This window comes from Podarcis tiliguerta (assembly GCF_965153285.1).
Source record: "Podarcis tiliguerta genome assembly, chromosome: 3".
In the NCBI taxonomy this organism is placed as follows: Eukaryota; Metazoa; Chordata; class Lepidosauria; order Squamata; family Lacertidae; genus Podarcis; species Podarcis tiliguerta.
The window spans coordinates 19974101-20001151 of record NC_139536.1 but is presented as its reverse complement, the minus strand read 5'-3'; the positions used below and the strand labels follow the sequence as shown (position 1 = coordinate 20001151).

The 27051-nt window shown below is 44.7% G+C and overlaps 1 protein-coding gene and 1 long non-coding RNA gene across 2 annotated transcripts in view; both read left to right on the top strand.

Annotated features, from left to right (window-relative positions):
• The first annotated feature begins 4468 nt into the window (after positions 1–4468).
• On the top strand, positions 4469–7445 carry LOC310674245. The gene is made up of 3 exons (XR_014509474.1): positions 4469–4701; positions 4814–4978; positions 6194–7445. It is a non-coding gene; the product is annotated as an uncharacterized lncRNA (long non-coding RNA).
• Positions 7446–16357: 8912 nt separating this feature from the next.
• Positions 16358–27051, top strand: part of PRKCE (protein kinase C epsilon) — a 301423-nt gene continuing 290729 nt past the window's right edge. The window contains exon 1 of the mRNA XM_083433032.1: positions 16358–18350. Within this exon, the coding sequence (XP_083289158.1) occupies positions 18003–18350 (348 nt within the window). The 5' untranslated portion in view covers positions 16358–18002. The remainder of the gene's footprint in view (positions 18351–27051) is intronic.

The following is a 27051-nucleotide window of genomic DNA, read 5'->3' as shown; positions in this document are numbered from 1 at the left end:
GTCTTCTAAATGTCAGGTAGTTATTTATCGCTTTGACATCCGATGGGAGGGCGTTCCACAGGGTGGGCGCCACTACCGAGAAGGCTCTCTGCCTGGTTCCCTGTAGCTTTGCTTTTTGCGGTGAGGGAACCGCCAGAAGGCCCTCGGCGCTCGACCTCAGCGTCCGGGCAGAACGTTGGGGGTGGAGACGCTCCTTCAGGTATACTGTACTGGGCCAAGGCATGAGGCACATAAGCACGTAAAACCTTTTTTCCTAACTTTGTTCTCTGCAAATTTTGAAATCACATCGCATCAAAATCAATTCCTTTTGCTACTTTGTCACCCCCCCCCTCAGTGATGACACCTGGAGTGGACTGCACCCTTCCTTCCTACACCACCGCCAGTTTTAGATCAGGTGTAAGACTCAAGCTCCACTAAGCCAAAACACTGGGAACTAAAGCTTATGCCTTAGCAGGCGTATACCATGATGAACAATTATGTTGTGCACCGACACAAATTGGCCTTGCTTACAATTTGCCCTCCACGCACCCACTTTTCCTTGGTCCTTCAGGCCCAAATCTAAACGGGGAGGGTGGGGTGCCATGCATGGGACCTGCAAAGTGTCAGGAGAACATCCTACTCTCGAGTAGGACCCTGGCAGAGACTGGTCTACCGGTTGGGAGCTTCCAAAGCTTATTCAGCCTGAACATCACAGTGACTGATGCCAACAGACATCGGCACACTTAGGGATCCGCAGAGTCTTCGCAGCTTGCATAACAGTCCTCAGCAACTCAGCATTTTAGCTAATCTACTTTATTTACATATAAACACACACAGAGCACTGCAACGTGGATCCCTCTCTCTCTAGCATCAGACAGCAAAGAGAGAAAGAACAAAGGACAATAGTCCCACTTCACGGAACATAGTTACACAAACATCCTGTCACCATCACTTCCCACTCTGTGGAGTCAAAACATACACCGTCATGTGATGGACAACAATCCCATGACTGCAATCACGGAGCAGGAATTCTAACACAAAGATGCCCCATGTTTTCCTGCTCCTGTGTTAGCTTGTGAGGCATCTGAGCCTTGCTGTACAACCAGACAAAATAATTATGTGAGCTGCTGCATGCCGATTTGTTGCCTGGCAGGGTGGGTTAAACAGAGTGACATGGGGTGCAGGATGGGTACCTTCGAATGCTGCAAGGATGGCAGTGACACTGATGCTAATGATTTGGGTTTCCCAGCACTACTGTGATGGAGAACGGGTAACAGTAATGAGAAACCCTAAAGCAAGTTTTGAAAATAAACCACCTTTTCCATAGAGGCACCAAGGAACAGTGCATCTTGGCAGCTTCAGGGCAATGAACATAATTGATTTTGAGCCGGAACGGGTCGCTTAATTATTTATATCTTGGTGCATTTTTAGGCCTGTTCCCTTTCTCCTCTAAAAGATGCTCTCAAGGACTTTGCACAAAATAGACGTTTGGACAAACCATAGGCCCCCGCAGGTCTTTTCTGTTGCAAGGAGGTTGTGTATGTGTGTGCAAGTGGGATGTTACAAGACGGTACCTAACCCCCCCTCCCCACTTCTTTTCAACTGCAACACCAGACCATTGTGTTCCAGTTCCACATCCACAACAAGACATTTGAACTCTCATGTCATTCAGTCTTTCTGTAAAGGTAAAGGTAAAGGGACCCCTGACCATTAGGTCCAGTCGTGGCTGGCTCTGGGGTTGCGGCGCTCATCTCGCTTTATTGGCTGAGGGAGCCGGCGTACAGCTTTCGGGTCATGTGGCCAGCATGACTAATGGCGAACCAGAGCAGCACACGGAAACACCGTTTACCTTCCCAACAGAGCGGTACCTATTTATCTACTTACAGTTTGACGGGCTTTCGAACTCCTAGGTTGGCAGGAGCAGGGACCAAGCAGTGGGAGCTCACCCTGTCGCAGGGATTCGAACCGCCAACCTTCTGATCGGCAAGTCCTAGGCTCTGTGGTTTAACCCACAGCGCCACTCGCGACTCTAGTCTTTCTGTAGCGGCACACACAAAAACATCTGCAGTGAGCCTGCCTGAGGGTGGTGAAGGCTCCCTTTCCACTGTTATCCCATCCTGACAGCCACTGATGTAACAAACAGACATGGGTCAACTCACAGAACGATAAAAACAGTGAGCCTCAGGTGTAAGGAAGCACAGTTGTGACATTGCACAGCCTCATTGTTGATCGTGGGATACTCCCGTTAAGACATGATCCTCAACGTCCCAATCTCTCACTTTTGTAGAGCTTGAGTCAACATGAGATGGGTTAACTCCGATACTAACCAAGCAGCATTTTAATAATTGAAGCTCTCTGGTTTTGGAATTTTTTTTTACAATGTGAGACTCTAGGATTCAGCTATGCAGCCACAAATAAAACATGGGGGTTTTTTAATAATATTTTTTATTAGTTTTCAGTTACAATAATCCAATAATAGCCTCATCATAACACTGCCAAATTTTAATACAATTACTAATAACAATCATTCTGATGCCAAATTATATAATTTAGGTGGCCTCCCGCGTGCTAGAATTGCTGGTTTGATGAATTACTTTATTTCTGTGTTCCAAAATCTTATTAATTTCAATTACACTCCAGTCAAAATAACAATCCCTTATACAACAGCTGCAATATTAATGGCTTCCATTCGTATTGACACGTTAAATGATTTATAAAACTACAGCTTTCAAACCAAATCCTTGTTTTTCCTTGTGTGGCAATTATTCTGTCTGTGATGTTTCTTCCTGTCCTTGTAAATATATTATGACGGAGAACAACAACAACCAGGAAAAGATAGACATAATATTTTACAAATAAAACGTTTTAAGTGTGTTTTAAGTGCAATATACAATGTGGCACTAGATGGCAATGGTTAGCTTTATGGAAAATTCAATGTATTTTTAAAAACCGCTTTTTTAAAAAAAGCATTTTCAGAACAGTTTTTAAATGTGTGTAGATTCCACCTCTATTAAACATGAAAGTAGCTGTTTCACAACTATTCGTTTATTAATACAGTTGGTATACATGCACTTCCATTCACCCTCTAGTCTAAACTATATGCTACACAAGAACCTTTTGTGCAGCTTACATATAGCAGATTAATGCCACTTCGCAGCCCTACCGGTATGAATTTGGACAAAACCTTGGTCTGGAGCAATTTTACCCATAATAATAATAATAATAATAATAATACAGGGGTGCCTCGCAAGACGAAAAGAATCCGTTCCGCGAGTCTCTTCATCTAGCGGTTTTTTCGTCTTGCGAAGCAACCCTATTAGCGGATTAGCGCTATTAGCGGTTTAGCGGCTATTAGCGGCTATTAAAGGCTTAAGGGATTAGCGGATTAGCTGCTAAAAGGCTATTAGCAGCTTAGTGCCTTAGAAAAAGGGGGTGGGGAGCGGAAAAAAACCCCCAGGAATCGCAAGACATTTTCGTCTTGCAAGGCAAGCCCATAGCAAATTCGTCCTGCGAAGCACCTCCAAAACGAAAAACCCTTTCGTCTAGCGGGTTTTCCGTCTTGCGAGGCATTCGTCTTGCGGGGCACCACTGTAATAATAATATATTTGTACCCCGCCCATCTGGCTGGGTTTCCCCAGCCACTCTGGGTGGCTTCAACAAAGATTAAAAATACATTAAAACATAAGTCATTAACATATAGCATCTTGCTAGAATGGGAAACAAAAGATGAGGAGGTAAAATTGGTCATGATGAAATGGGCACAAGATATAGGACATAATATACAATTTGAGGACTGGAAAAAGTTGAAGAAAATATATTTAAAATTTACAGATTGCTCCCTTCTGAAAGAAAATTACATGAAAATGATGTGTAGATGGTATATAACACCAGTACAGATAGCACAACCTGGCACTGTCCAGATGTTTTGGACTACAACTCCCATCAACCCCAGCCAGCATGGCCAATGATCAAGGATTATGGGAGTTGTAATCCCAAAACCCTATGATTCTGTTCTACCACATTATGATTTAGTTGAGATTCCTGCATTGTAGGAGGGTTGGACTAGATGACGCATGGTGTCCCTTCCAATTCTAGAATTCTGTGAACCTGTACAGCTGTTCCTTACACTGCACTATTTTGAAAGGGTGAACATTTCCCTTTTTAATTGCTGACAGGCACAGTATTTTGATATGTTGGGGAAATACTCACATTTGCTAAAAGCTGTGAAAGCTGCTATATTTCACCGAGTTATCATGTGGGACTTTAGGATTGCAGAAGCCAGCGCAGCGCTTATTTCTACCTACTTCACACAGCTGTTAATCTAACCGGGTGCTTTCGGCATGGAGAATCAGAAAGCTTGAGCCATCTCGGAACTGACAACACTGTAACCGATTTATATAAATGCATGCTTTCAATTAGTACTAATTTAGAGCCCATATTTCCTCTTTAAGAAAGAATGTAACGTTTCATCACGGGAGGAAGTTGTGAGCCAATCACTTTCCTAAATGCGTTTGGATTTTGTTTTCCGGGTGGGAGACTTCAGCTATTTAGTTGTTTGGATGTCAGTCAATTACACTTAGGAAGCTCCGGTTAAATATATTTATGAAGATTTTCACATCATTAAGGCATGAAATTCAATCAGCAAGCATGAGCAGAGTAGGAGCTGCACTTAATTGGGATTTTGCCGTCCTTGGTATTCCGTCACCTCCTGGCACAGAGAAGGTGATTTTCCCCTCTTCTTCCTATAATTGCTTTCACTGGCATGGATTTTGCTGCTGGAAAATGAATTGTCCATTGGGCTGCGGCCTTTTCTTTTTACTGAACTTGCTCCTAGGCCATTCAGTGCAGCCTAACATTCAGACTGCCTACACACTGACCTGTCTGCATCTCAAAAATGTCGTTTTCCTCGACCCAGAATTGTTCATCTTCTTCTTCAGTATGCTGCTTTCAATCTAGATTGATTCTGGATCCTGCTGGCCCCTCCAGCTTTCTTAAGCAGGTAAGCAGAAGAGCTAATTTATTGCATTTATATCCTACCTTCTTCTAAAAGGAGTACATGGATCACACACACACACACACACCAGTGGCGTAGCGTGGGTTGCCAGCACCCGGGGCAAGGCAAGTAATTTGCGCCCCTAACCCCTGGATTTTAGCACTGCGAGTGCGAGCACGCCCCCCCCCCCGATGTTGCGCCCGGTGCGGCCGGGCCCCCCTGCACCCCCCCACGCTATGCCACTGACACACACACCGCTAATCACTACAAAGACCCTGTGAAGTAGTTGAAGAGGCTGCAACTGGCCCAAGGTCACCCAGTGAGCTTCACAACCGAGTGGGAATTTGAACCCTGATCTCCCAGGTCCTAGTCCTACACTCTAACCCATGGGTAGGTAAACTAAGGCCCAGGGGCCGGACCCGGCCCAATCACCTTATAAATCCAGCCCGTGGATGGTCTGGGAACCAGCGTGTTTTTACGTGAGTAGAATGTGTCCTTTTATTTAAAATGCATCTCTGGGTTATTTGTGGGGCATAGGAATTCGTTCATACATTTTTTTTTCAAAATATAGTCCGGCCCCCCACAAGGTATGAGGAACAGTGGACCGGCCCCTGCTGAAAAGGTTTCCTGACCCCTGATGTAGAGTAAAGTCAAGCCTTTTCAGATAGCTTTGAAATAGAATTACTGATCTGGAAGTAATATTCAAATGATAATAATAAAATCATCATCATCAACTAGGTAACAGGAGATCTGCACTCAGAAATTTGCCCAGTTGTATCTAATCAGCATATGAAACCACCTTCACCCATATCCCATTTGTTTATTCACAATTCAATTGTCTTTCCTTTTATAACAGCTGCGCTGTTTTACCAGCATTTTGTGGCCAAACCTTTCGCCGCAACCACAATTAGGGTGTTTGCAAACATTCTGTGGCATCTCTGCTTCAGCACCATCATGGACAACCCTGCGGGGGGGGGGGGGTGTTTGTGCTGGAACAGGGGCGCCTTCCCCTGCAACAGTGATGGCAATCGTGATTAATGAGAGTGCTTCTTGTACATTCAATGCTTGCTGAGAGTTTTGCATGCTCCTTCCACCAGATAGTGCTGTTTCTCCGCACAGCCACTTAGAATGTGCAGGCCATGCAAAGGTCAGGGGCTGGCTCAAGGTAACACACAGCCTGCAGCTGTCAAGCCTCTCTCATTTCTCTTTGCTTTTTCACAGGCAAAGAAGAGTGAAAAGCAGCAGCCCGTGAAAAGCCAATCCCTAGGTCTACAAGCGGTGGAGGTAGTGAGAGATTTTACTTTCTTGGGCTCCATGATCACTGCAGATGGTGACAGCAGCCACAAAATTAAAAGACGCCTGCTTCTTGGGAGAAAAGCAATGACAAACCTAGACAGCATCTTAAATAGCAGAGACATCACCTTGCCAATAAAGGTCCGTATAGTTAAAGCTATGGTTTTCCCAGTAGTGATGTATGGAAGTGAGAGCTGGACCATAAAGAAGGCTGATCGCAGAAGAATGGATGCTTTTGAATTATGGTGCTGGAGGAGACTCTTGAGAGTCCCATGGACTGTAAGAAGATCAAACCTATCCATTCTGAGGGAAATCAGCCCTGAGTGCTCACTGGAAGGACAGATCCTGAAGCTGAGGCTCCAATACTTTGGCCACCTCATGAGAAGAGAAGACTCCCTGGAAAAGACCCTGATGTTGGGGAAGATGGTGGGCACAAGGAGAAGGGGACGACACAGGACGAGATGGTTGGACAGTGTTCTCAAAGCTACCAGCATGAGTTTGACCAAACTGTGGGAGGCAGAGGAAGACAGGAGTGCCTGGCGTGCTCTGGTCCAGGGGGTCACGAAGAGTCGGACACGACTAAACGACTAAACAACAGGTCTACAAGCAGTCCACAAAGCAAAATGAAGCAATAACTTCCCATCGCTACGTGCATTATTGCAAATTTTATATTGTGATGGTTTAACTGGGGATTTCCCAAACTTGGGTCTCCAGCTGTTTTTGGACTACAGTTCCCATCATCCCTGACAGCTGGATAACGATGATAGGATTTGTAGTCTAACAACAGCTACAGACCCAATTTTGGGAAACTGTATTAAACAGTGGATGAAGAGCCTGTGGACCTTCATATGTTGTTAGACTCCAGCTCCCACCTAGGGTTGCCATACGACCATAATTTCCCAGACATAGCCATAATACTGTAGTCGGAAGCAGAGTACAAACGGAAATTGCAAAAATATCCTGGAAAATCCTTAAATCATCCCACTGCTGGCTGGGGCTCATGGAAGTTGGATTCCAACAGCTTCCTGAGGGGCACAGGTTGAAATAACATTTTATTTTATTTAAATTTATTAATTTTTCAGTTTAAAGTTTTACAGTCAATGATTAACAGCCAACATAAAAACAGAATTCCAAGGAATCTCCTGAACTTCCCTCCTCTGCTATGTGAGTCCTTTTGTTCACCTTTAATAATAATCCAAATCTTTTACATCTCCATGATATCCAAAATTCAACATTAAACTACAAGTGTCATTCCAATCCTACTAATGATTTCAGCTGTTTACAATGGTTTTTAATGTAAATTATAAATTTCCCCCATTCCTTATTAAAATTTTGGTCTTCCTGATTTCTGATTCTTCTGGTCATTTTTGCCGTTTCGGCATAATCCGTCAACTTAATCTGCCATTCTTCTCTGTTCGGGATTTTGTCTTCTTTTCACCTCTGGGCCATTAACATCCGAGCAGCTGCAGTCGCGTACATAAATAGCCTTTCCTGCTCCATTGGGATTTTGGCACCTATGAAATAACATTTTCAAATCGCTGCGTTAAGGCAAGAAATAAACACACACACACACAAATTGTTAGAGGTGATTTGGGGTCTTTCCTGCCTCCCCACCCCCAAACCCAGTAGTAAATGAACATGTGAGGTCATCTCACACTGAGGCAGCTCCTTGTCTGGCCCCAGATTGTCTGTCTGCCTTGAATGGCAGCAGTTCTTTAAGCTTTCCTACAGAGAGATTTTCCCAGCCCTGTTACTTGGGGCGCTTTTAACCAGAGACTGGACGCGGAAGCTTCTGCAGGCCAAGCACTGAGCCGCAGCCCCTGGACTTGACAGCAAAGTTCTAATAGTCTTGATCCAGTGCCATTAGAATCAGAGAATCATAGAGTTGAAAGGGACTCCCCAAACCCCTGCAATGCAGGAATTCATGCAGGAATTAAGAACTGGCTGACAGGCAAAAGTTAACCACATAAAGCTTTTCCCATGTCTTTGTCTCTACTCCCTTCCCCAAAAAGCTTTGCCTATTTCATATCTGCATAGGGACAGGGATTATCTAAAATCTGCAGCAGCCTAACTCCCCGCTCCCTGCTGATTTTTTAAAAAATAATATTTATTACTTTTTGAACAATTTAAACACTACAAAACAAAACAAAAACAAGAACACAAAAAAGGAACAATACAAAGACACTACATAACACTAACATATTAAACTAACAAAACCAAACAAAAACAGTTTAAAACACTCAAACAGTTTCAATATCTTGTCTTTCATTCACTTATTTCACCGACCTCCTCGCACCTCCCTTTTTGTATTCCACTTCTATCAATTATTTCAGCAATTCCTTTCCATCTTTCTCTGTTTTCTGTCCTATAATTGTCTTAACACATTCTAACCTTATTTTACCTATAATATTCTATTAATCTATTTATACTTAAATCCTTATAACATTTCTGCTAAAGCCATATAACTTCATTCCACCATTCTTTTAACATTCATTAATTTTGCAGTATTTCTTCCACCGACTCTTCTCCCTGGTCTCGGATGCTGCCAGTCATTTCCGCCAGTTCCATGTAGTCCATCAACTTCATCTGCCATTCTTCCCGGGTGGGTAAATCTTGTGTCTTCCAATACTTCGTGATGAGTATTCTTGCCGCTGTTGTTGCATACATAAAAAAAGTTCTATCCTTCTTTGGCACCAATTGGCCGACCATGCCCAGGAGAAAGGCCTCTGGTTTCTTCAGGAAGGTATATTTGAATACCTTTTTCATTTCATTATATATCATCTCCCAGAAAGTCTTAATCCTTGGCCACGTCCACCAAAGGTGAAAGAATGTACCTTCAGTCTCTTTACATTTCCAACATTTATTGTCGGGCAAATGATAATTTTTTTCAAGCTTGACTGGTGTCATGTACCACCTATAAATAATTTTCATTAAATTTTCTCTTAAGGCATTACATGCCGTAAATTTCATACCTGTGGTCCATAACTGTTCCCAGTCAGCCATCATTATATTACGCTCCCTGCTGATTTTTATTGGTGCTATTGGATGGGTATGTAGATCAGGCCTGCCTCATTTGTGACTCCCCAAGTGGAACTCCACTAGCCATGTGTTATGAGCCACTGGGTGGCAACAACGGGTGAGTAAACTTCTACCTCTACCTTTGCGCTCATGAACATTCCACCGGGGTGACTTGCAAAAGTGAGCACCCCATCTCGGATGCTGACAAGAATAAAGGTAAAAAGGTAAAGGACCCCTGGACGGTTAAGCCCAGTCAAAGGCAACTATGGGGTGCAGCGCTCATCTCACTTTCAGGTCGAGGGAGCCAGTGTTTGTCCACAGACAGCTTTCCGGGTCATGTGGCCAGCAGGACTACACTGCTTCTGGCGCAACGGGACACTGTGACAGAAACCAGAGTGCACAGAAACTCTGTTTACCTTCCTGTTGCAGTGGTACCTATTTATATACTTGCACTGGTGTGCTTTCAAACTGCTAGGTTGGCGGGAGCTGGGGCAGAGCAACGGGAGCTCACTCCGTCGCAGGGATTCAAACCGCCAACCTTCTGATTGGCAAGCCCAGAAGACTTGGTGATTTAAACCACAGCGCCACCTGTGTCCCATGCAGCTTACAAGAATAATGAAAGGTGAGCAGGTGTGTTTTTGGACTAATAATCCTAGTCCTTGGTGAGAAAAACAATGCTCTTTGGGGGATCCAGGGAACATTATCCTTGACCATTGCAGTTCGGCAAAAGTTACACCTGATGTAGAATCTCCCAGGTTAGTATCTCTCGGTATCTCTAGTTAGAAAGGAGCTAGAAAACAGCTAGAGACCCTAGAATCACTGCCCGTCAAAGTAGATAACACTGTGCGAAAATAGCTACATGTGCTAAAAGAGCTTGGAGCAACATTTTAGTTTCACATCCGCCCAGGATCTCAGCAGCTATTAGCCAATGCCAGCTGAAATGGGTCTTCTAAAGGCAAAGACTCCATTTGATCAGATGCCGGGGGTATAACACAGAGGAAGGCGATCTCCATTACGTTAAAAGGCATCTGGCTGACTGCTCTTGGAGTACAGCGCTGAACTAGACAGATGTGGAGTCTGGCCTGCAAAGTGAATTATGACAGTCTCATCCATGCGTGCTCTGCATTTGTAAGGTTATCAACAATATACAACTGGTGATAATCAGAAGCGCTGATTTGTCATTGCATGAGCAAACAACTGAGAATTTCTGACTCCGTTGCCATGGGTGACATAAAGCTCTCCCAACTGCTGACAACTAATCCAAATCAATTAATCATTTGAGCTTTTAAATCAATTAAATAAATTAAAACAGGTGGTTGAATGCAACTGCTCAGTGTTCCTACCAACCAACCAACTGTACTGTGTTTCAGGATATTCCATTCCATTTTACCTCCCTGTTTTTTTCCTATTTGACCACCCCCTCTGTTAAGTTGTGGGTGAACATATCAGACGACACAGCGATTCATCAAACAGCTCTTGTTTATTCACAGGCCAGAACTGAACTGAACTGAAGGGTTCAGTCACTTTCAATCCCTTATTAGCATATGTGGACCTGAATGAAAACTATCTACAGTATCCCCCTGCTGGCCCAGGGTGAGAACTTCAGTACATAACACCCTCAACCAAACATTTTGTGACCCCTGAGCATGTTGTCATGATTATTATATTATTATGCTGTGTATTGTGCTGCATAAATTCTGTTCTTAATGTTGCATATCGCCCTGAGATCTTTGGATACAGGCAGTATATTAATTGAATAAATAAACATTAATTCTAATGCTGCAAGTTAACAGAATTGGCTGCATCTCATCATCCCTGGTCAAATATGGTGCTCAGGAGGCCAAAGGACCTCATTGGCGGAAGAATCATGCAACTTCCATCCTGTTCTGTTGTATTGTTGATCTACATTGTCCCATCTTCCCCTTGGATCCAGCTGGGAAGCCCGTTTCCCTTTGGTGTTCCCTTCATTTCCCAAACCCTTGAGGGGGGTGCCGAGTGGGGCAAGGATGTTATTTCTATGGAAGGCAAAGTTCTGCACCTTCTGATGGTGTGGGAAGTCAAGCCTGTGCAGATGATCCAGGCCAAATGGAGCACATGCTGAAATCTCAAGACATTACCTCACTGTCCGTGGTGGTGGTGAAGCCAGGGGTTAAGTGAAGCCAACCACAGCTCATCAAAGCAATTATTGGGAGCCAGGAGGAATGCAGCTCTGCCTTCTTCCGAGTTTACATTTGCCAACAATTTCTCACAGTTTGGACCGTGCGAAGAAGATTCCAGTGGGAACCTGATTTTAAGATAAATGAAAAGAGGCGAGGGAATAGCCAAACAGCTGGACGGAAAATCCTAAGCAAGCGTAATATTCACACCAGGCTTTTGCATCTACTGGTGTGCTAATGTCATCTCTTGGCACCGGTGGCTGCGTATAAGCTTGTTCTTTATCCACATAAACAGCGCAAGGGCTATTCATTCATAAGCAGCAGGTGGGACCCACAGCAATACGTGATAATTCTCTTTGTTCAGGATCCCACCCATTCCCTTTTCCAATCCTCCCTGTTTTTTCTTACCCCCAGCCTCAGCAAGCAAGCAACATGTCTGGGCCTCTGAGTCTTCATTGGCCTGGATTTGCGGTTCCTCTTCGGATTATTTTCCCATTAAAAACTTTGTGCACTTTTGCAGACCTTGGCATTCCGGAGACTAAGGGTGGGTTTTTATTCTCGGTTTCTCATGTTCCCATCTTAAATTCATTTCTCCACATTCTGCAGCAATTTGCAATGTGTGTGTGTTTTTTTAAAAAAACTCCTTGTTCAGTTTTTGTTGGTAATTCATGAAAATTTGTCAGCATTTTCTCCCAATAAACATGTTTTCCTGTGCCTTTTAAACTACACAGTTGAACTATTGAGCTCTCAGTCTCGGTTATACTGAATAGCAATTTGCAAGAACTATCTATCTATACACACACACACACATTATATATATATATATATATATATATATATATATATATATATATATATCTATATATCTATATAATGTTCCTGTTGGTGTTATTTTGAGTCACAATACGAATTGCATTGGGACATTCAGTGTACATTATATGTTTATTATATACAGATTTGTGTTTGATCAGATTCTCTGTATTCCTTCGTTGTTGGATTTTAAACTAAAGTACACATTGTTTGCAAGTGATTCCTCCTAATATTATTATTAATAATATATGATTGTTTCTAATACTATGGTCATATTTATGTACACTTTCTCCTAAAATATGCATTTTGTATACAAATTTAATAAATAATAAATTTCTTCCTTTGGACGTACTACTTTTGGCTTAGAATATTCCAAAAATCTGGCCATTCTGCTTGGCATTACACCCCTTGGATGTAATGTTCCTGAAGAAGCTATAAAACCTATGTTGTGGGGTTTTTTGTTCTTTTTAAAGGGTGGTTGGGTGCATAGCCTCCATAACAGTGTTTTGTTAGCCAGCTATCTCTATGTAAAGGTAAAGGGACCCCTGACCATTAGTTCCAGTCGTGACTGACTCTGGGGTTGTGGCGCTCATCTCGCTTTATTGGCCGAGGGAACCGGCTTACAGCTTCCGGGTCATGTGGCCAGCATGACTAAGCCGCTTCTGGCGAACCAGAGCAGCACACGGAAACGCCGTTTACCTTCCCTCCGGAGTGGTACCTATTTATCTACTTGCACTTTGAGGTGCTTTTGAACTGCTAGGTTGGCAGGAGCAGGGACCGAACAACGGGGGCTCACCCCATCGCGGGGATCCGAACCGCCGACCTTCTGATCGGCAATCCTAGGCTCAGTGGTTTAACCCACAGCGCCACCCGTGTGCTCTATCTCTATGTATATGGCTATAAATAAATATGTGGCAGAATATGATGGCAGCTAGTACCTTGGGTTAAAATCCAGTCGGGAAAAACAGGGCATCTTAAAACTTGCTCACATTTATAGCAGGCCTCGTGTGAGAGTCTCTGGAGGGGAGTGCCGCTCAGAAGGGTTGCTGTTTGGCTCATAGCCAGGTGCTGCTTGTGTGCAGATACTGTTTGCATCGTCAAACCATCCCCTTCCAAAAGCAAACACATACACACAAGCCACCGGTGACAATATTATTGTAGAACCACTGAGTGTGTGTTTGTGTATGCAAATCTCTGGAAGCAAGCAAGGCTAAAATCTCTGCAAGGAAGGCCTGGATTTCTTTGTTCGGCAGCTCTGTGCATGGATGGTAGAATTGTGGAGTTGCAATGGGCCCTGAGGACTTCGCAGCTGTCCCATATGGGGACTGAACCTGCAACCTTGGTGTTATCAGCACCACACTCTAACCTGAATTCTGTACAGGGACCTGTGCAGGATTAACCACTAGGCAGACCAAGCTTAGGGCCCCAGCAAAGCAAGGGGCACCGAAAAATTAAGTTTTTGTTTTTTTTAATTATATATATTTGTTATCATGGGGGAAAGTCAGAACTTTGCTCCACTCCACACCCTTCTCCTATTTTCCCTGTTATTTTTTTATTACTCATCATCATCACCATCTGTTTACTTGAATGCCACTTTCCCACAACATTGTGCCCCAAGTGACTCACATCTCAAGCAAACAATTAAGTACAGAGGTACCTCAGGTTAAGTACTTAATTTGTTCCGGAGGTCCGTACTTAATCTGAAGCTGTTCTTAACCTGAAGCACCACTTTAGCTAATGGGGCCTCTTGCTGCTGCCGCGCACAATTTCTGTTCTCATCCTGAAGCAAAGTTCTTAACCTGAAGCACTATTTCTGGGTTAGCGGAGTCTGTAACCTGAAGCGTATGTAACCTGAAGCGTCTGTAACCTGAGGTACCACTGTACAATGGTTTAAAAAAGGCATATTAGAAACAATTAGAAATAATAATATCAATCATTTTTTAAAAATCCATGCAAGTGTTAATGAAACAATACAGACACATTGAACAGCTTAATACTAAACAGGAGCAAGAATAACACCTAACACAGTACAGTAATTAAAATTAGTGCACAAAACATCCTCTTGCTTCAATATAAGCCAAGACTTCTGTAGCTAAATTTTTAGAGTCATCTCTGTTTCTGTCTCCCCCTGCTCCTTTTCCATCCTTCTCTTCAGTTCTTCACCATTCCTTTCCTGTCTCCTGCATCTTTCTCTACACAATTCTCTGCACCTTTTCTAAAATTTAAGTATCCTCACCTAAAACAGGGAGCATCCTACTACTGTAACATAAATCACAACAATGTGAGGTCATCAGATCCTGCCGTGTGTCGCACGTGACATACATTTAGGGATGCCACTTGTCTTGTATAATACAGGATCGTCCCGTATTTCAATGTAAAAGGCTAATTCCCGTATTGATCATTTTTGTCCTGGATTTCAGGTCTTCTCTCTGTGTGTGCCAAGTTAGGGATCCTCTTCAAATGCGTGTGTTTCAAAGGGTGTGTGAAAGGTCAAGTATTTAAGCTCTGGATAGCCAAGTAGAGACAGATTTAAAAATTCATTTGTAGATGTGTGTGTGTTTGAGGGCGGGGGAGGAATTAAAGAGGGGCCATCCTGTTAGGCTTCGGCACCATAAAATTTGCCTCCCAACCTCCCCGCCCCACATTTTGCCAGAACAAAGCTGGCAACTCAAATGCATGTGCATCTCAGCATCCTTGTGCCGTTTTGAAAAATAAACTTTTTTGTTATGGTTTAGTGCTGTTTCGATTTCGAATTACATATGGTGGGGGCACCGTAATGTTTTCAGTGCTTAGGGCCTCTAAAGCTCTTAATCCGGCCCTGACAGAGAGATATGTCTGTTAGTCCTAGTGCTTCATAGGGGCGTCAGTATTAAAGCAAAATTGTGGGCCAGGTTGTCTGTGCATGAGGCCTAGTTCTGTGCAGAGATGTCCGTGTGAGGCTGAATTCTGTACACCTCCCATGGGGGCCACAGTCAGCAGGGCCATTTCGAAGGTGAGCTACGGTCATTCCTACTCATGCAATCCTGTTCCTTCTCACAGAATTAAAACCTTGCCAGGCTGGAAATCGCTCGTAGATTTCCTAGCTTTTAAAAATTATGTGTATCTATATTGCTATGCTATATTGCTATATTGTGCTATGCCACAAATTGGCTCGGAAGCATAATAAAATCACATTTTATTGCTGAAAACATCAGCATCATTTTTTTAAAAAACCCACCCCCACCCCCCAGGGATCAGGTAGCAATTCTTTTGCTGCAGAGCAAAAGCCACATTAGCATGATGTAATCAGTCCTGGGCACAGATAAGTTTTTACAATGCACCACTCCCTGCTTGTGTTGCTGACTTTTATAGTTTGATTGATTTATTTATTTTAATGGGGGGGGGTTAGATAGACTCTCCTTCCTTGGAGGTTTTTAAGCAGAGGTTGGATAGCCATCTGTCACAGATGATTTAGCTGAGATTCCTGCCTTGCAGGGGGTTAAACTAGATGACCCTCAGAGTCCTTTCTAATTCTAGGATGATTCATGCAATTTTTTGTTGGCCTTCGTATGGATTATGCAGAAGGACATAAGAAGTGCCTGCTCCATCAGAACGAAATCCCGACAAGGTCAGCATCCTGTTCTTACAGCGGCCAACCCGGTGTCTGTGGGAAGCATGCAAGTGCAACACGGCTCTGTCCACCTGTGATTCCCATCCACTGTTATCATAGAATTGCCCAGGGACCCCAAGGGACATCTAGTCCAACCCCCTGCAATGCAAGAATCTCATCCGTGACAGATGACCCTCCAACCTCCTTTTAGTCCAGTGGCGACAGAGGAGCGCCATTAGCGCTGTTAGCCCTCCTCCATGAATTAGTCTAACCATCTTTTAAAGCCATCTAAGCTGATGGCCATCGTCGCCTCTTGTGGCAGTGAGTCCCATAGTCTTTTAACTATGGCGTGTGAGAACATCTCTCTGGCCCATTTGTGTGCCAGATTCAGATGCGAAGAGGCCTGTTCCTTGACTTTTACGCGCTGTGGGAAAGGCTATGTGCTTGACAAGAAGCCTGGCAGCCTTCGCCTTGAGCGGGATTTGAGGGGCTGGGCGTCGACGGTTCCCTTTGCCCTGCTTGCGATTTGAACGGAGTCATCATTGTCGTGGCTCTTTTATCGCCTTTGATTGCCTTTTCCAAGAGGAGTCTCCCGATAGGGAGCCCCCTTAGGCTCCCAGGCCGGTGATAAGGAATGCGAACCAGAGAGAGAGAGAGACGTCTTTAAAGGAAAATCAAGCGAGCAAGAGGCAAGGCGAAAGCGGCCCGGTTTGAAAAGAAGCGGCACTTGGAGACGTAGCGGCGAGGCGCGCGTAAAGCGGGGCGCACGGAGCCCTTTTGCGCCCGGGGATCGGCTGAAAGTCACGACCCCGGGAGGAGAAGCAGCTGCGGCGGCGGCGGCTGCTCTCGTTTGCCTTCCCCGCTCGGAGCTGTTGCTCGCCGGCGATCGCTCAAAGTGCTCCCCCAACAGGCAAAAACTTTCTCTTCGCGCACTCGCGCTGCCTCGCTCGCAGGCACACACACTGACGTCTTTTGCGCATTTCCTGCATTAGGGAGACAGACCCAGAGAGCGAGCGAGAGAGAGAGCGAGAGGTGGGGTAGGGCTCCTCCAGCCCAGCGCCAGACACACCAGGCGGGCGAGCGGCGCAAAAACAGCGAGCGCCCGGAGAGAGCGAGCGAGCGAGCGAGCGCGGGGAGAGCGAGTGCCAAAGGGAGCGAGCCGGAGAGAGAGAGAGAGCAACCCATCGCCGTGCTGGTTTGGGTCGTTTGGCGAAATATTATTATTATTCTATATCTATTATTATTTTATTTTTTTAAAAATAAGCTCCGTAAGTTGAACTCCCGCGCTGAGCAGTCCGATCCGGAGCCGCTTCTCCCCATGCCTTGGATTCGATCCACTGGATCCTTGGCCTTGGAAGAGGAGGAGGCGGAGGAGGAGAAGGCGGCGAGGAGGCTCCTGCAGCCGAGGCGGATGTAAGGTTCCCTGGCTGGGCTGGACTGTGTGATTTCTCTGCTGCTTCGTCTCCCAGCCGGGGAGGCGGCGGAGCAGGCAGGGCGGCTCGCTCGCTTTGCTGCTTCTGGGTGGGTTTTGTTATTATTTTTCAAACTCCCCCTTCTTCCTCCCTCCTCCTGGGCTGCCGCTGCCGCCGCCGCCGCCGCCGCACACAGACAAGACAGCACTAGCGTGTGCAAGAGCTTCGGATTGTTTTTCTGTGTGTGTGTGTTTGTGTGCAGAAGACTGATCCAGGATTATGATCTAAAAAAGGGGGGGTGCGGAGGAGGAGGGGGGGAAAGAAAGTCTGTTTCTCTCTATCCAGAGGCTCCTCTGATTTTGCTCCGATTGCATTTTGGATTCCTGCAAGCAGGGACGTCTCCCCCCCTCCCTTCCCCTCCCGTCCCTTCCTTGTTTTTCCGTTAGGAAACACACACAGGCAGAGAAAGGACGAGACCTCGATGCATGTCTGCATGCAGGCGTGTGTGTATTCCCCGGGCGTCGCGAGAGGAAGGGCTAAATAATCACAGGTAGCAGAAAAAAGCAACAAAAGGAGAGAGCCCCCCCCCCTTTCCCGCCGCCCTGCTGTTCTGAAGCCTGCACCTCCTTCCACTCCAACCTGCCTTCTTATTTATTGGAGAAATCTCCTCGGATCCCTCCGCACTTCAGAGTGTGTGCTTTAATCCCAGGGAAAAATTAAACAACAACAACAACTAGTGAAGCCATCTAACCATGGTGGTTTTCAATGGCATGCTGAAAATAAAAATCTGCGAAGCGGTGAATCTCAAGCCCACAGCTTGGTCCCTGCGGCATGCGGTGGGTCCCAAACCACAGACCTTCCTGCTGGACCCTTACATTGCCCTCAATGTGGACGACTCCCGGATCGGCCAGACCTCCACCAAGCAGAAGACCAACAGCCCTGCCTGGAACGATGAGTTTGTCACGGACGTTTGCAACGGACGGAAGATCGAGATGGCCGTTTTCCACGATGCCCCCATTGGGTACGACGATTTCGTGGCCAACTGCACCATCCAGTTTGAGGACTTGCTGCAGAACGGGAGCCACCACTTTGAGGACTGGGTGAGTGTTCGCGTCGTACATACACACACATCCGCGGCACTGAGAGGTTCCAGGCTGTGCAGGTGTCTGTGGCAGGTTGGGCTTTGAGCTGGATGGAAATGTGCCCCCCCCACTTTGTTTGACAGATGTCTTGGAAGGCATGACATGGCCCTTGGATGGAGGGCTTTGTTGATGCTGAGGCAGGTGGCTGAGCTGTTCACATAGATGTCGAGGCTGTCTTGCCTGCTTTGTGAGAATGAAGGCATGATTTCTCCTCAAAAGAAAACCCACCACGATATGGTCTGAATCCCATTAGTTTTGTTTTCACGTGTTGCTCATCCTGGGAGACATAAGCGTCCCCAGGTAGTGCCATTGCCTTACATACTCATTAAGGCTGTATACTGTATATTTTCTTCTCATTTCCTGTGCTTAAGAAAGCATGTCTTCCCACCTCTGCAGCCTCAGGAGAATTGGGCTCATGTTGCCTTTGGGTTATAATAATGCTACACTTGTCCAGCTCTTGAATCTCCACAATCTTTTGCCGTAATTGCCTGGGTCCTTGATGGCAAAAACAAATGATGAGCTACTTTTTTTCATGTCTTCCCTCGCATGCATGCACCACACAAAATCCCAAACAGGCCGGGCATGTGTCAATGAAAGAAGAGCATCAGATTCTTAGATATGGTACCCAGACTGTGAGACTTCCTGGCTCTCTGCTGCTTTCTACGGCCTGCACGATCGACAAAGTTGTCCGTATGCACTTTTTAAAAGCATCCTGATGCTTAATGATTCCTTGTCTTCCCCTCATGAAAAGGGCATAACTTGCATGTCACAATCTTAAGAGGGTTAAGAGGTGGTGGAAAACAGTTGCCTAGAGCCTGAGACCATCCAGAACCCAGGCAGCATGAAAGCTAGCTTGAAAAATAATGTTGATAATAAAGCAGTCTCATTTGAGTGCGGGAGATACGTCTGGCAGAGGTGGTGTCAAATTGGCTCAGGTGTTGCCCGGCCCCATTGGATTCTGCTTGGGGTGGTACTGAGAATGGGTTTCGAGCTCGTGAGTAATAAATGAATGAACTGGGGAACCCAGTGTATATTTGACCATGAAATCTCTTGGCCCGCAAGTGTGGGGTCTGTGGATGTAATACTTCACTCCTGGGGGGATGAAGTAACATTTTAGTAGGCCTTAAAATGCGCACCTCCGTAGGGTTGATGGGGCAAGGCTTACAGGGCAGGACTGTGAAAGTGGAATGTATTTGGACTTTCAGAGAACAGCTGTGTTGCTTGGCCATATAAACACCTGAGCAATTGTTGAGAGTTGTATGTAGTGTGTGTGTGTGTGTTGGGGGGGGAGTTGGCTTATCAATACAGACTAAGATTCTTGTTTGATTTTGATGCATCTTGCCATGATTTAACTGAGGGTATGAAGTGCATAACCATGAAGAACGTTTACCCGCACTGACATTATGGTATTATAAATATACATTTGAGATACTCCAGCCTGCTTTATGAATTGGCTAGGAAGTAGACAAGATCTGGATTGCATCCTTGTTTCAATTTCACACGTTACATTCCTCTGTGCACTATTTAAACAAGTTATCTGTTGCAAGTAGAAAAAAATGTATGTCTGATCAGAATCTAAACCCCAGAGATTAGTACTGTACTGTGGTACATGAACTGAATAAGGTTATATGCACGCTTTGATCCCAATCCTTTCCATTGGAATTATTTCTGGCAATTCCCTGGGTTTACTCTAAAATATATGATATGAAGGTTACAGTTTTGGTTGGTGAAGATGGGAGTATCTTTAGGCTTCAGACACTGGGAGCAATGCTAAACTTGCAATATTATAACCTGCAATATTATCTGGGCCTGTAGACATATTTTGGCAGCCCTTGTTGTTATGATTATTTACATGGCACATCACTCAAACAAAGTAGCTTGCAGCCTTTAGGTCCAGAACAATCTTGTGTGATTGCTATTCCCATTTTACAGATGGGGAGACCAAGAGAGACTGACTTTCCACATGTCTTGGCAGGGGTGGACTGAGCTGGCTTGCCTGAGATCTGCCATCTTGCTGGGCCGCATTAGCTTTTCAGAGGCAGGTGAAAAGACTTTTGGTCTTGCAGCATGCAGGAGCTGAGCCCAAGAGGGTGTTGTTGATCCTGTCTTAGGTCTTAGATCTTGAGCAGAATTGGCAATGAACATAGGAAGCTGGTGCAGGCAGACAGGCATTCTGTGGTGGACGTGGTCTGAGCACGTATGTTCTGTCCTGTAAGCAAATACCTGGAAACACTGCGAGTGTGTGTTCAACCACATCCACTGACTTCTCTCTTGCAGGATAGCACTCAGTGCAGTGCTGTGTACTTTGACTGACAGCAGCTTTTGCAAGTTTTCAGCCAGAGGCTTTTCTTAGTTATATTTTCTGAAAACCATTTTTTTAAACTGGATATATTGGGGGGTTGAAGCTGGGAGGTTCTGATTGCAACACAAGGAGGACTGCTCCAGGTTTGCAAGGATGCTGAATTCACCTCCCTTTTTGCACAGGTCGATAGGAGCCAAGGTGTTTATAATCTTTCCCTTGGAAATAAAAGAAAAAAAACCCACTGGAAGAAGCAAATTCCCAGCTGAGCCACACTGTGCCGAGCTGCTCACCTCCTCAAACAGTAAAGAGTCATGAATTTGGAACATCAGTGTTTGGTGATGATACATCAGACTTAAGAAATATTTGTGCTGTGTTTTCTGATATGGTATAAAAGGAATAAATCAGCGGGAACAAATTGACTGGTGCAGGTATATCTGCGTTGGCATCGTCATCTCACAGGAAGCATTTAGAAATTGACTGATGAAGCCATATGCTGTCAGCATTTCAGTGTGGCTGCTGGGTTGCTATTGTTTTTGGTAAGATGTCTTGCTGCCGCCCCAAGATCGCGTCCCGATTTGCGACGTAGTTAGTGTTCTAGATAAAAAGGGTATTGATTTTGGAAGCTCTAGGAAAAGTACCAGTGGTGCCTCGCAAGACGAAAAGAATCTGTTCCGTGAGTCTCTTCGTCTAGCGGTTTTTTCGTCTTGCGAAGCAACCCTATTAGCGGATTAGCGCTATTAGCGGTTTAGCGGCTATTAGCGGCTATTAAAGGCTTAAGGGATTAGCGGATTAGCTGCTAAAAGGCTATTAGCAGCTTAGTGCCTTAGAAAAAGGGGTTGGGGAGCGAAAAAAACCCCCCAGGAATCGCAAGACATTTTCGTCTTGCGAAGCAAGCCCATAGCAAATTCGTCCTGCGAAGCACCTCCAAAACGGAAAACCCTTTCGTCTAGTGGGTTTTCCGTCTTGCGAGGCATTCGTCTTGCGGGGCACCACTGTAATGCTGGAGAAAATAGGGAACTTTACTTTTGGAACAAACAGGGTCCCATTAATAGGAATGTGGGGAACTTGTTCCCCTACAGATGTTGTTGGACTACAACTCCAGATGTTGACTGGGGCTGGAGGGAGCTGCAGCCTGTCAGCATCTTCAAGGCCAAAGGTGCCCCATCTTGGTATTCAGATGTCCCAAAGCCATGATCTGAAGGCACATCTTGCATGGTGTGTTCCTGAATGGAACACTGTGTTGACACCCCACGTACACTGCCTAGTGTGCTCGTTATGCTGGCATTTCTAAGAGTACTCTGAAACATTTCTTTTTAAGCGTACACTTTAAAACGTAATACGTGACGTGGCCTTAAGCAAATATCCATTGGCACGGGTATAAAGAAGCAGAAAGCAATATAGAATTGTATTGGTAATTTGAAAGGAGGAATCCTTATGTTGACGTAAATCACCATTGTTTTTTAAATGGGGGCGCTGGGGAAGGGGAAGCTTAGGGCTATCTTGAAAACGAAGCAGATGTATAATTGAAATGAGTTTGTATTATTTTTCTTCTTCCTGAAAGAGGCTTCCTGAATTCATGATTAAAAAACAACAACAAAAAAAACCTTTGTCACCAGTGGGCTCAGTGTCAGATAAGATGCCGTAAAATCAACAGGAGTGGTAATATTTTATTTTATTTTATTAAATGCTAGTAGTTGCATGATGATCGATCAGTGAATCCCATTTGCTGCGTCAATAACCAGCTTGTTGTTTTAAACAGGGGTGGGAAAGTGGTTTCTAGGCAGCGGCTGTTGGACTACATCTCCCATCAATCTCAGTCACCATGACCGAAGGTCAGGGATGATGGGAGTTGTAGTCTGGACAGTGCTGGGTTGCCTACCCCAGTGTTACATCATCCTCATTTATTAAATTTATATACTGCTGATTAACAAGATAAAAATAAAACACCTCTGTGCCTTGAGTTGACCCTTACTGTCTCACTGATTCCATATCTCTAATGGTCCATTAGTTCTCTCCATGTCACATGATCTTATCGGCTGATTATCACATGCCTTTTAACATTAAATACACCTGCCCCAGAAATACATTGGTGGCTGGTTCTCACTGGAACTGGCAGGAGTGAAGGCAGCAAGAGGTGGAGCCAGAGGCAGTGACAGGCAGAGCCACTCCCTGATTGGTCCTCAGTAAGGAGGCTAGCAGGTGGGGGCTAACTGAGGGCACACTGGTGTGGCGGGGGCAGTGCTCCATTTACCCTGAGGGACTACTGTCCCTATGCCTCCCCTGTTTCTCTCTGTCTCACACACACACACGTACCTCCCTCCTGTTCTCAAACACTGCAGTTTTCATCCCAGGCTGCAAAGTGGACAAGCACATCCCTCATCTCTGTAAGGCATAATCCAGCCCCTAGTAACATGCATTTAAATAGAGGTACAGTTCAAATTAAAACCCACATAAATCAGGCATCCCCAAACTTGGCCCTCCAGCTGTTTTGGGACTACAATTCCCATTATCCCTGACCACTAGTCCTGTTAACTAGTCCCAGAACAGCTGGAGGGCCGAGTTTGGGGGTGCCTGACATAAATAGTCTGAGGTGGTCTAAATTGGCTTATGCAGGCATAAAGGTTATACATACATTAATTGAACATTCATGTAACATGTACTTGTATTCCTTGTATTTACTTTTATAAAATTATTACGAGCGAAAGAATGATTCAGAACTTGAAGAAACTTTCTGGATTAGACCAAAGGCCCACTTAGTCCAACATTCTGCTCTCATAGTGGCCAGTCAGAAGGTGATGGGGAGCCCCCAAAAGCACTTTTCTCACTTGTAATTCCCAGCATATTGTCTCTGAGAGTGAGGGCAGCCTTGTTCCAAATAACAATTTTAAGTATGTATTTGATCTTCCAGTTTCCTTTAATTGCATTCTGTTTTGCCCCTACTTTATTGTTAGTGTTTCATTTTGTTTTTCTTTGCAATGCTATTTTTAGGGAAAGGTGTCCAGGTAGGACTCAGCTTAGCCAGTAGAGTGTGAGACTCTTAACCTCAAGGTCATGGGTTCAAGCTCCATGTTGGGCAAAATATTCCTGCATTGCAGGTGGTTGGACTACGTTGAAAATACTTAGCTTAATGGACCAGTGGTCAAACTCTTCACGTTCCTACTCACAATTTGGGCAAACACTGTCTTTTTCTGGTCCCCAACGGCAGGTATTAGAGCAAGAATGGCGAACGTGTGACCCTCCAGATGGAGTTGGACTACAGCTCTCATCAACCCAACATGACCATTAGTCATGTTGGCTGGGGCTGGTGGATTGGGAACATCTGGTGGGCCGCAGGTTCACCCACTACCCCTGTATTAAGGGAACATTGAGATCTGACATGTTAAATCTCTGATGTCTTACAGCTGCTTTTCTGTTAGCATCTAGCATAATGCTCTGGTGCGCTGCTCCCAGAGCTGCATTTTCTTATTAGGTTAAGAGTTGCCAAAATCCAAGCGCGCTGATAACATGTCCTATCAGCATATTAACAGCTTGATTACATTCCTCAGTAAAAACTTAAAGATAATTATCAGTGGTGCGGTTCCAAGCAAATGTCATTCTTTATCTGGGAATGTCGGCACGAAGGAGTGTTCCAGAATTCTAGAACAATAGTTTGGGAATCCATATGGAGAGATGGCACCGGAGCCAATTCTGCGCATTAAAAAAGAGCGCTCTATTGTTTTTGATGGGGAGACACAACCCCTTTGGAGTTGGTCGTTTCCCTTGCTTTGGTTGTCGTAGTTCATTACACATATTTCAACATGCTGTTTGAGATTGAAACTGTCAATTTTTGAAACTCCGGTTCCCTCTCATCCCAACCTGCAACGCTTGACCCCAATGTTAATTTGTTTTTATCGTACATTTATGTCTCCTCCTTTGCACATTTTTTACTTTCTTCTAAGTCAACACAAACATTACTAAGAGGGAGGCAGCAGTGCCACTGGGATGACTTGAAGACGGGTCATGTCCCACCCATTGAAGACGGATGGGTTTTAAGAGATTGGAGTGTTTTGTTCTTCTGCAGGAAGATGCTAGATATTTTTTCTCTTTCTCTCTGTTATGACTGTGATGTAGACTGATTCCATGGTTACAGAGCAGCGATACACAAGAAGAGTGCTAAAGAATCACGATAGCAACTGTTGTGCTAACACGGCATGCATGCACAAAGCAGTTTTACATTTAGATTGTGGAATATTCGGCAATTCTCCAAACAATCCAATCCTTTATTGACTTACATGGGCTACATCTGAATCTCAGGAGATGGCCAATGGGAGACCTTATTTTATACAATTGCTGCCATGTATCAAATGGTTTAATGGTGGGATGAGGTCAAGGAATGCTTTAGTGTGGTGGGCGACGGGGGGGACGGGACGACTGCATACTTACAGCAATGGCCATTTTTGAAAGCAGCAGTTAGAAATATAGCTATTTGTGGCAATGGTGCATCTTTGGCAACAGGTTTTGAGACTGGCATGATTTTTCTAGAGTGTTGAACACTGGCTTTTAAAGGTTCGATGCTCAGGGAACATCATGAACTACAGAATGGAAAATCTCATCCCTAGAATAGGGCAAAGATTGCTTGATGCTTGCAGGCTTCAAGTTCTAACAACTGCCTGTCAAACATTGCAAAAACCAACTGCAGGCCTATATAGGCAGCCAAGTTATGCTCAGAGTAGATCCACTGAAATCCATGGACCTACATTTGTCATGTCCATTAATTTCAATGGGCTTACTTTGAATTGGACAAATGTTGGATACAGCCCAAAAGGCTGTAACCCAGTGCACATGCATCTCAAATACCACTGACTTCTTAAGAGCGTTCTCTGAGAAGACCAACCGTTGCAGCCATAGTGAAGAAAAATGAACGGCATTGCTAATAGGCCAGCTTGGATGAAGTGCTATGGCGTGACAGTGACAAATGTGTGCTTTGAAGGAACGGCTTTGATTGGCACTGGTCAACTTTTATGCCTAGAATTCTCTGCCAGAGCATCTTTCTGCTGTTACCTCCCAGCTCTGTTATAATCCTCCTCAAATTCAAATTCATCCTTTTAGTTCAATTTCCCAGTCCTCTATTTATAATATCAGTACGTTGTTACAGGCTCTTCCCCTTTTTCTTGTATTCTCCCTTCTTTGATAAACTTTAGATTGTAAGCTCCTAAAGGTGGATTTTAGGTTGTTGAATTGATGGTTCTACATAAATAATAAATCGAAGCTTCTGACCTTAGCACATCAGGCTCAAAGCTAACATGCAGCCTGTTTTGTCACAATTAGGAGGCTGGGTGTAGACCTATCTGGGAGTGTACAACTGATGCTCTGATAATTTTGCTTTGAAGTGAGTTTGTGTAATAGGGAGGAGAACATACCAGGCCTGGAAATGAGGACTCTGGGTTCATATGTCTGTAAGCTACCTGCCTGCAATCACGTGTGCTTTTAATAAGGCTGTGAAAGGCTACTAGCCATTGTAGACCTCCTCCAGAATCAGAGGCTCTGAAGAACAATTTCCGGGGGAGCAGCATTAGGCAAGAACAGTTGGCTTCCCATAGGTATCCAGTTGGCCATTGTAGGAAACATGATCCTAGCCTAGAAGGGCCTTGATCTGATCTAGAAGGGTTTGTCTTATGACCTTAAGCCCCACTGATTTTCCTCTTTACTTTGCTCCACATCTGTAAAATGGGAATATTATTATGGTGGTTTTTTTTTTTAAATGCTGTCTTTCTGCCTCAAGGAATAATAGCCATAACACTGTTGTGAGGATATGTCCCCCCCCCCGAAAGTATGCCTAAGATTAATTGTTAATTGTGACTTTTGAAAACAGGAACTGAAGCATTTTTTAAAACGCAGATAGTTCTGTCCTGCTCTTACAAGAGGTTCCTGCCAGCCTCCCAATCAAGGGTTTGATCAGGTTTATGCCTGCTTCACTTCAGCAACACTGCAGGCTCAAAAACTCCCAGGCCAGAGCAGTGGGTTAAATTCAACACCGGAGTTTATTTAAGCCAAAAATTCACTCCCAGAACATGCTTTGAAAGCTAAGTGTTAGGCTTGGAGTATGTAAAGTAAAAATATAATAATATCTTTATATATAGAATAATATATAGTAATATATAGAATCTATAATTGCTTCTGAGCATGAATAGAAGTTTGTTTCCTTCACAGCTGAGTCACCATGGGCCACGAGCGTTCGAAATTCCCCGGGCGCGAGGCACATTTAGCTACCGGCAAGGGTCCAGTTGCGACAACGTGGAGATTTCTGGGTGCCAGGTTTGCGACGGACATCTCCATCAAGCGAGCTGATTTGTGTGGAGCGAAAGACGCACATCTTGT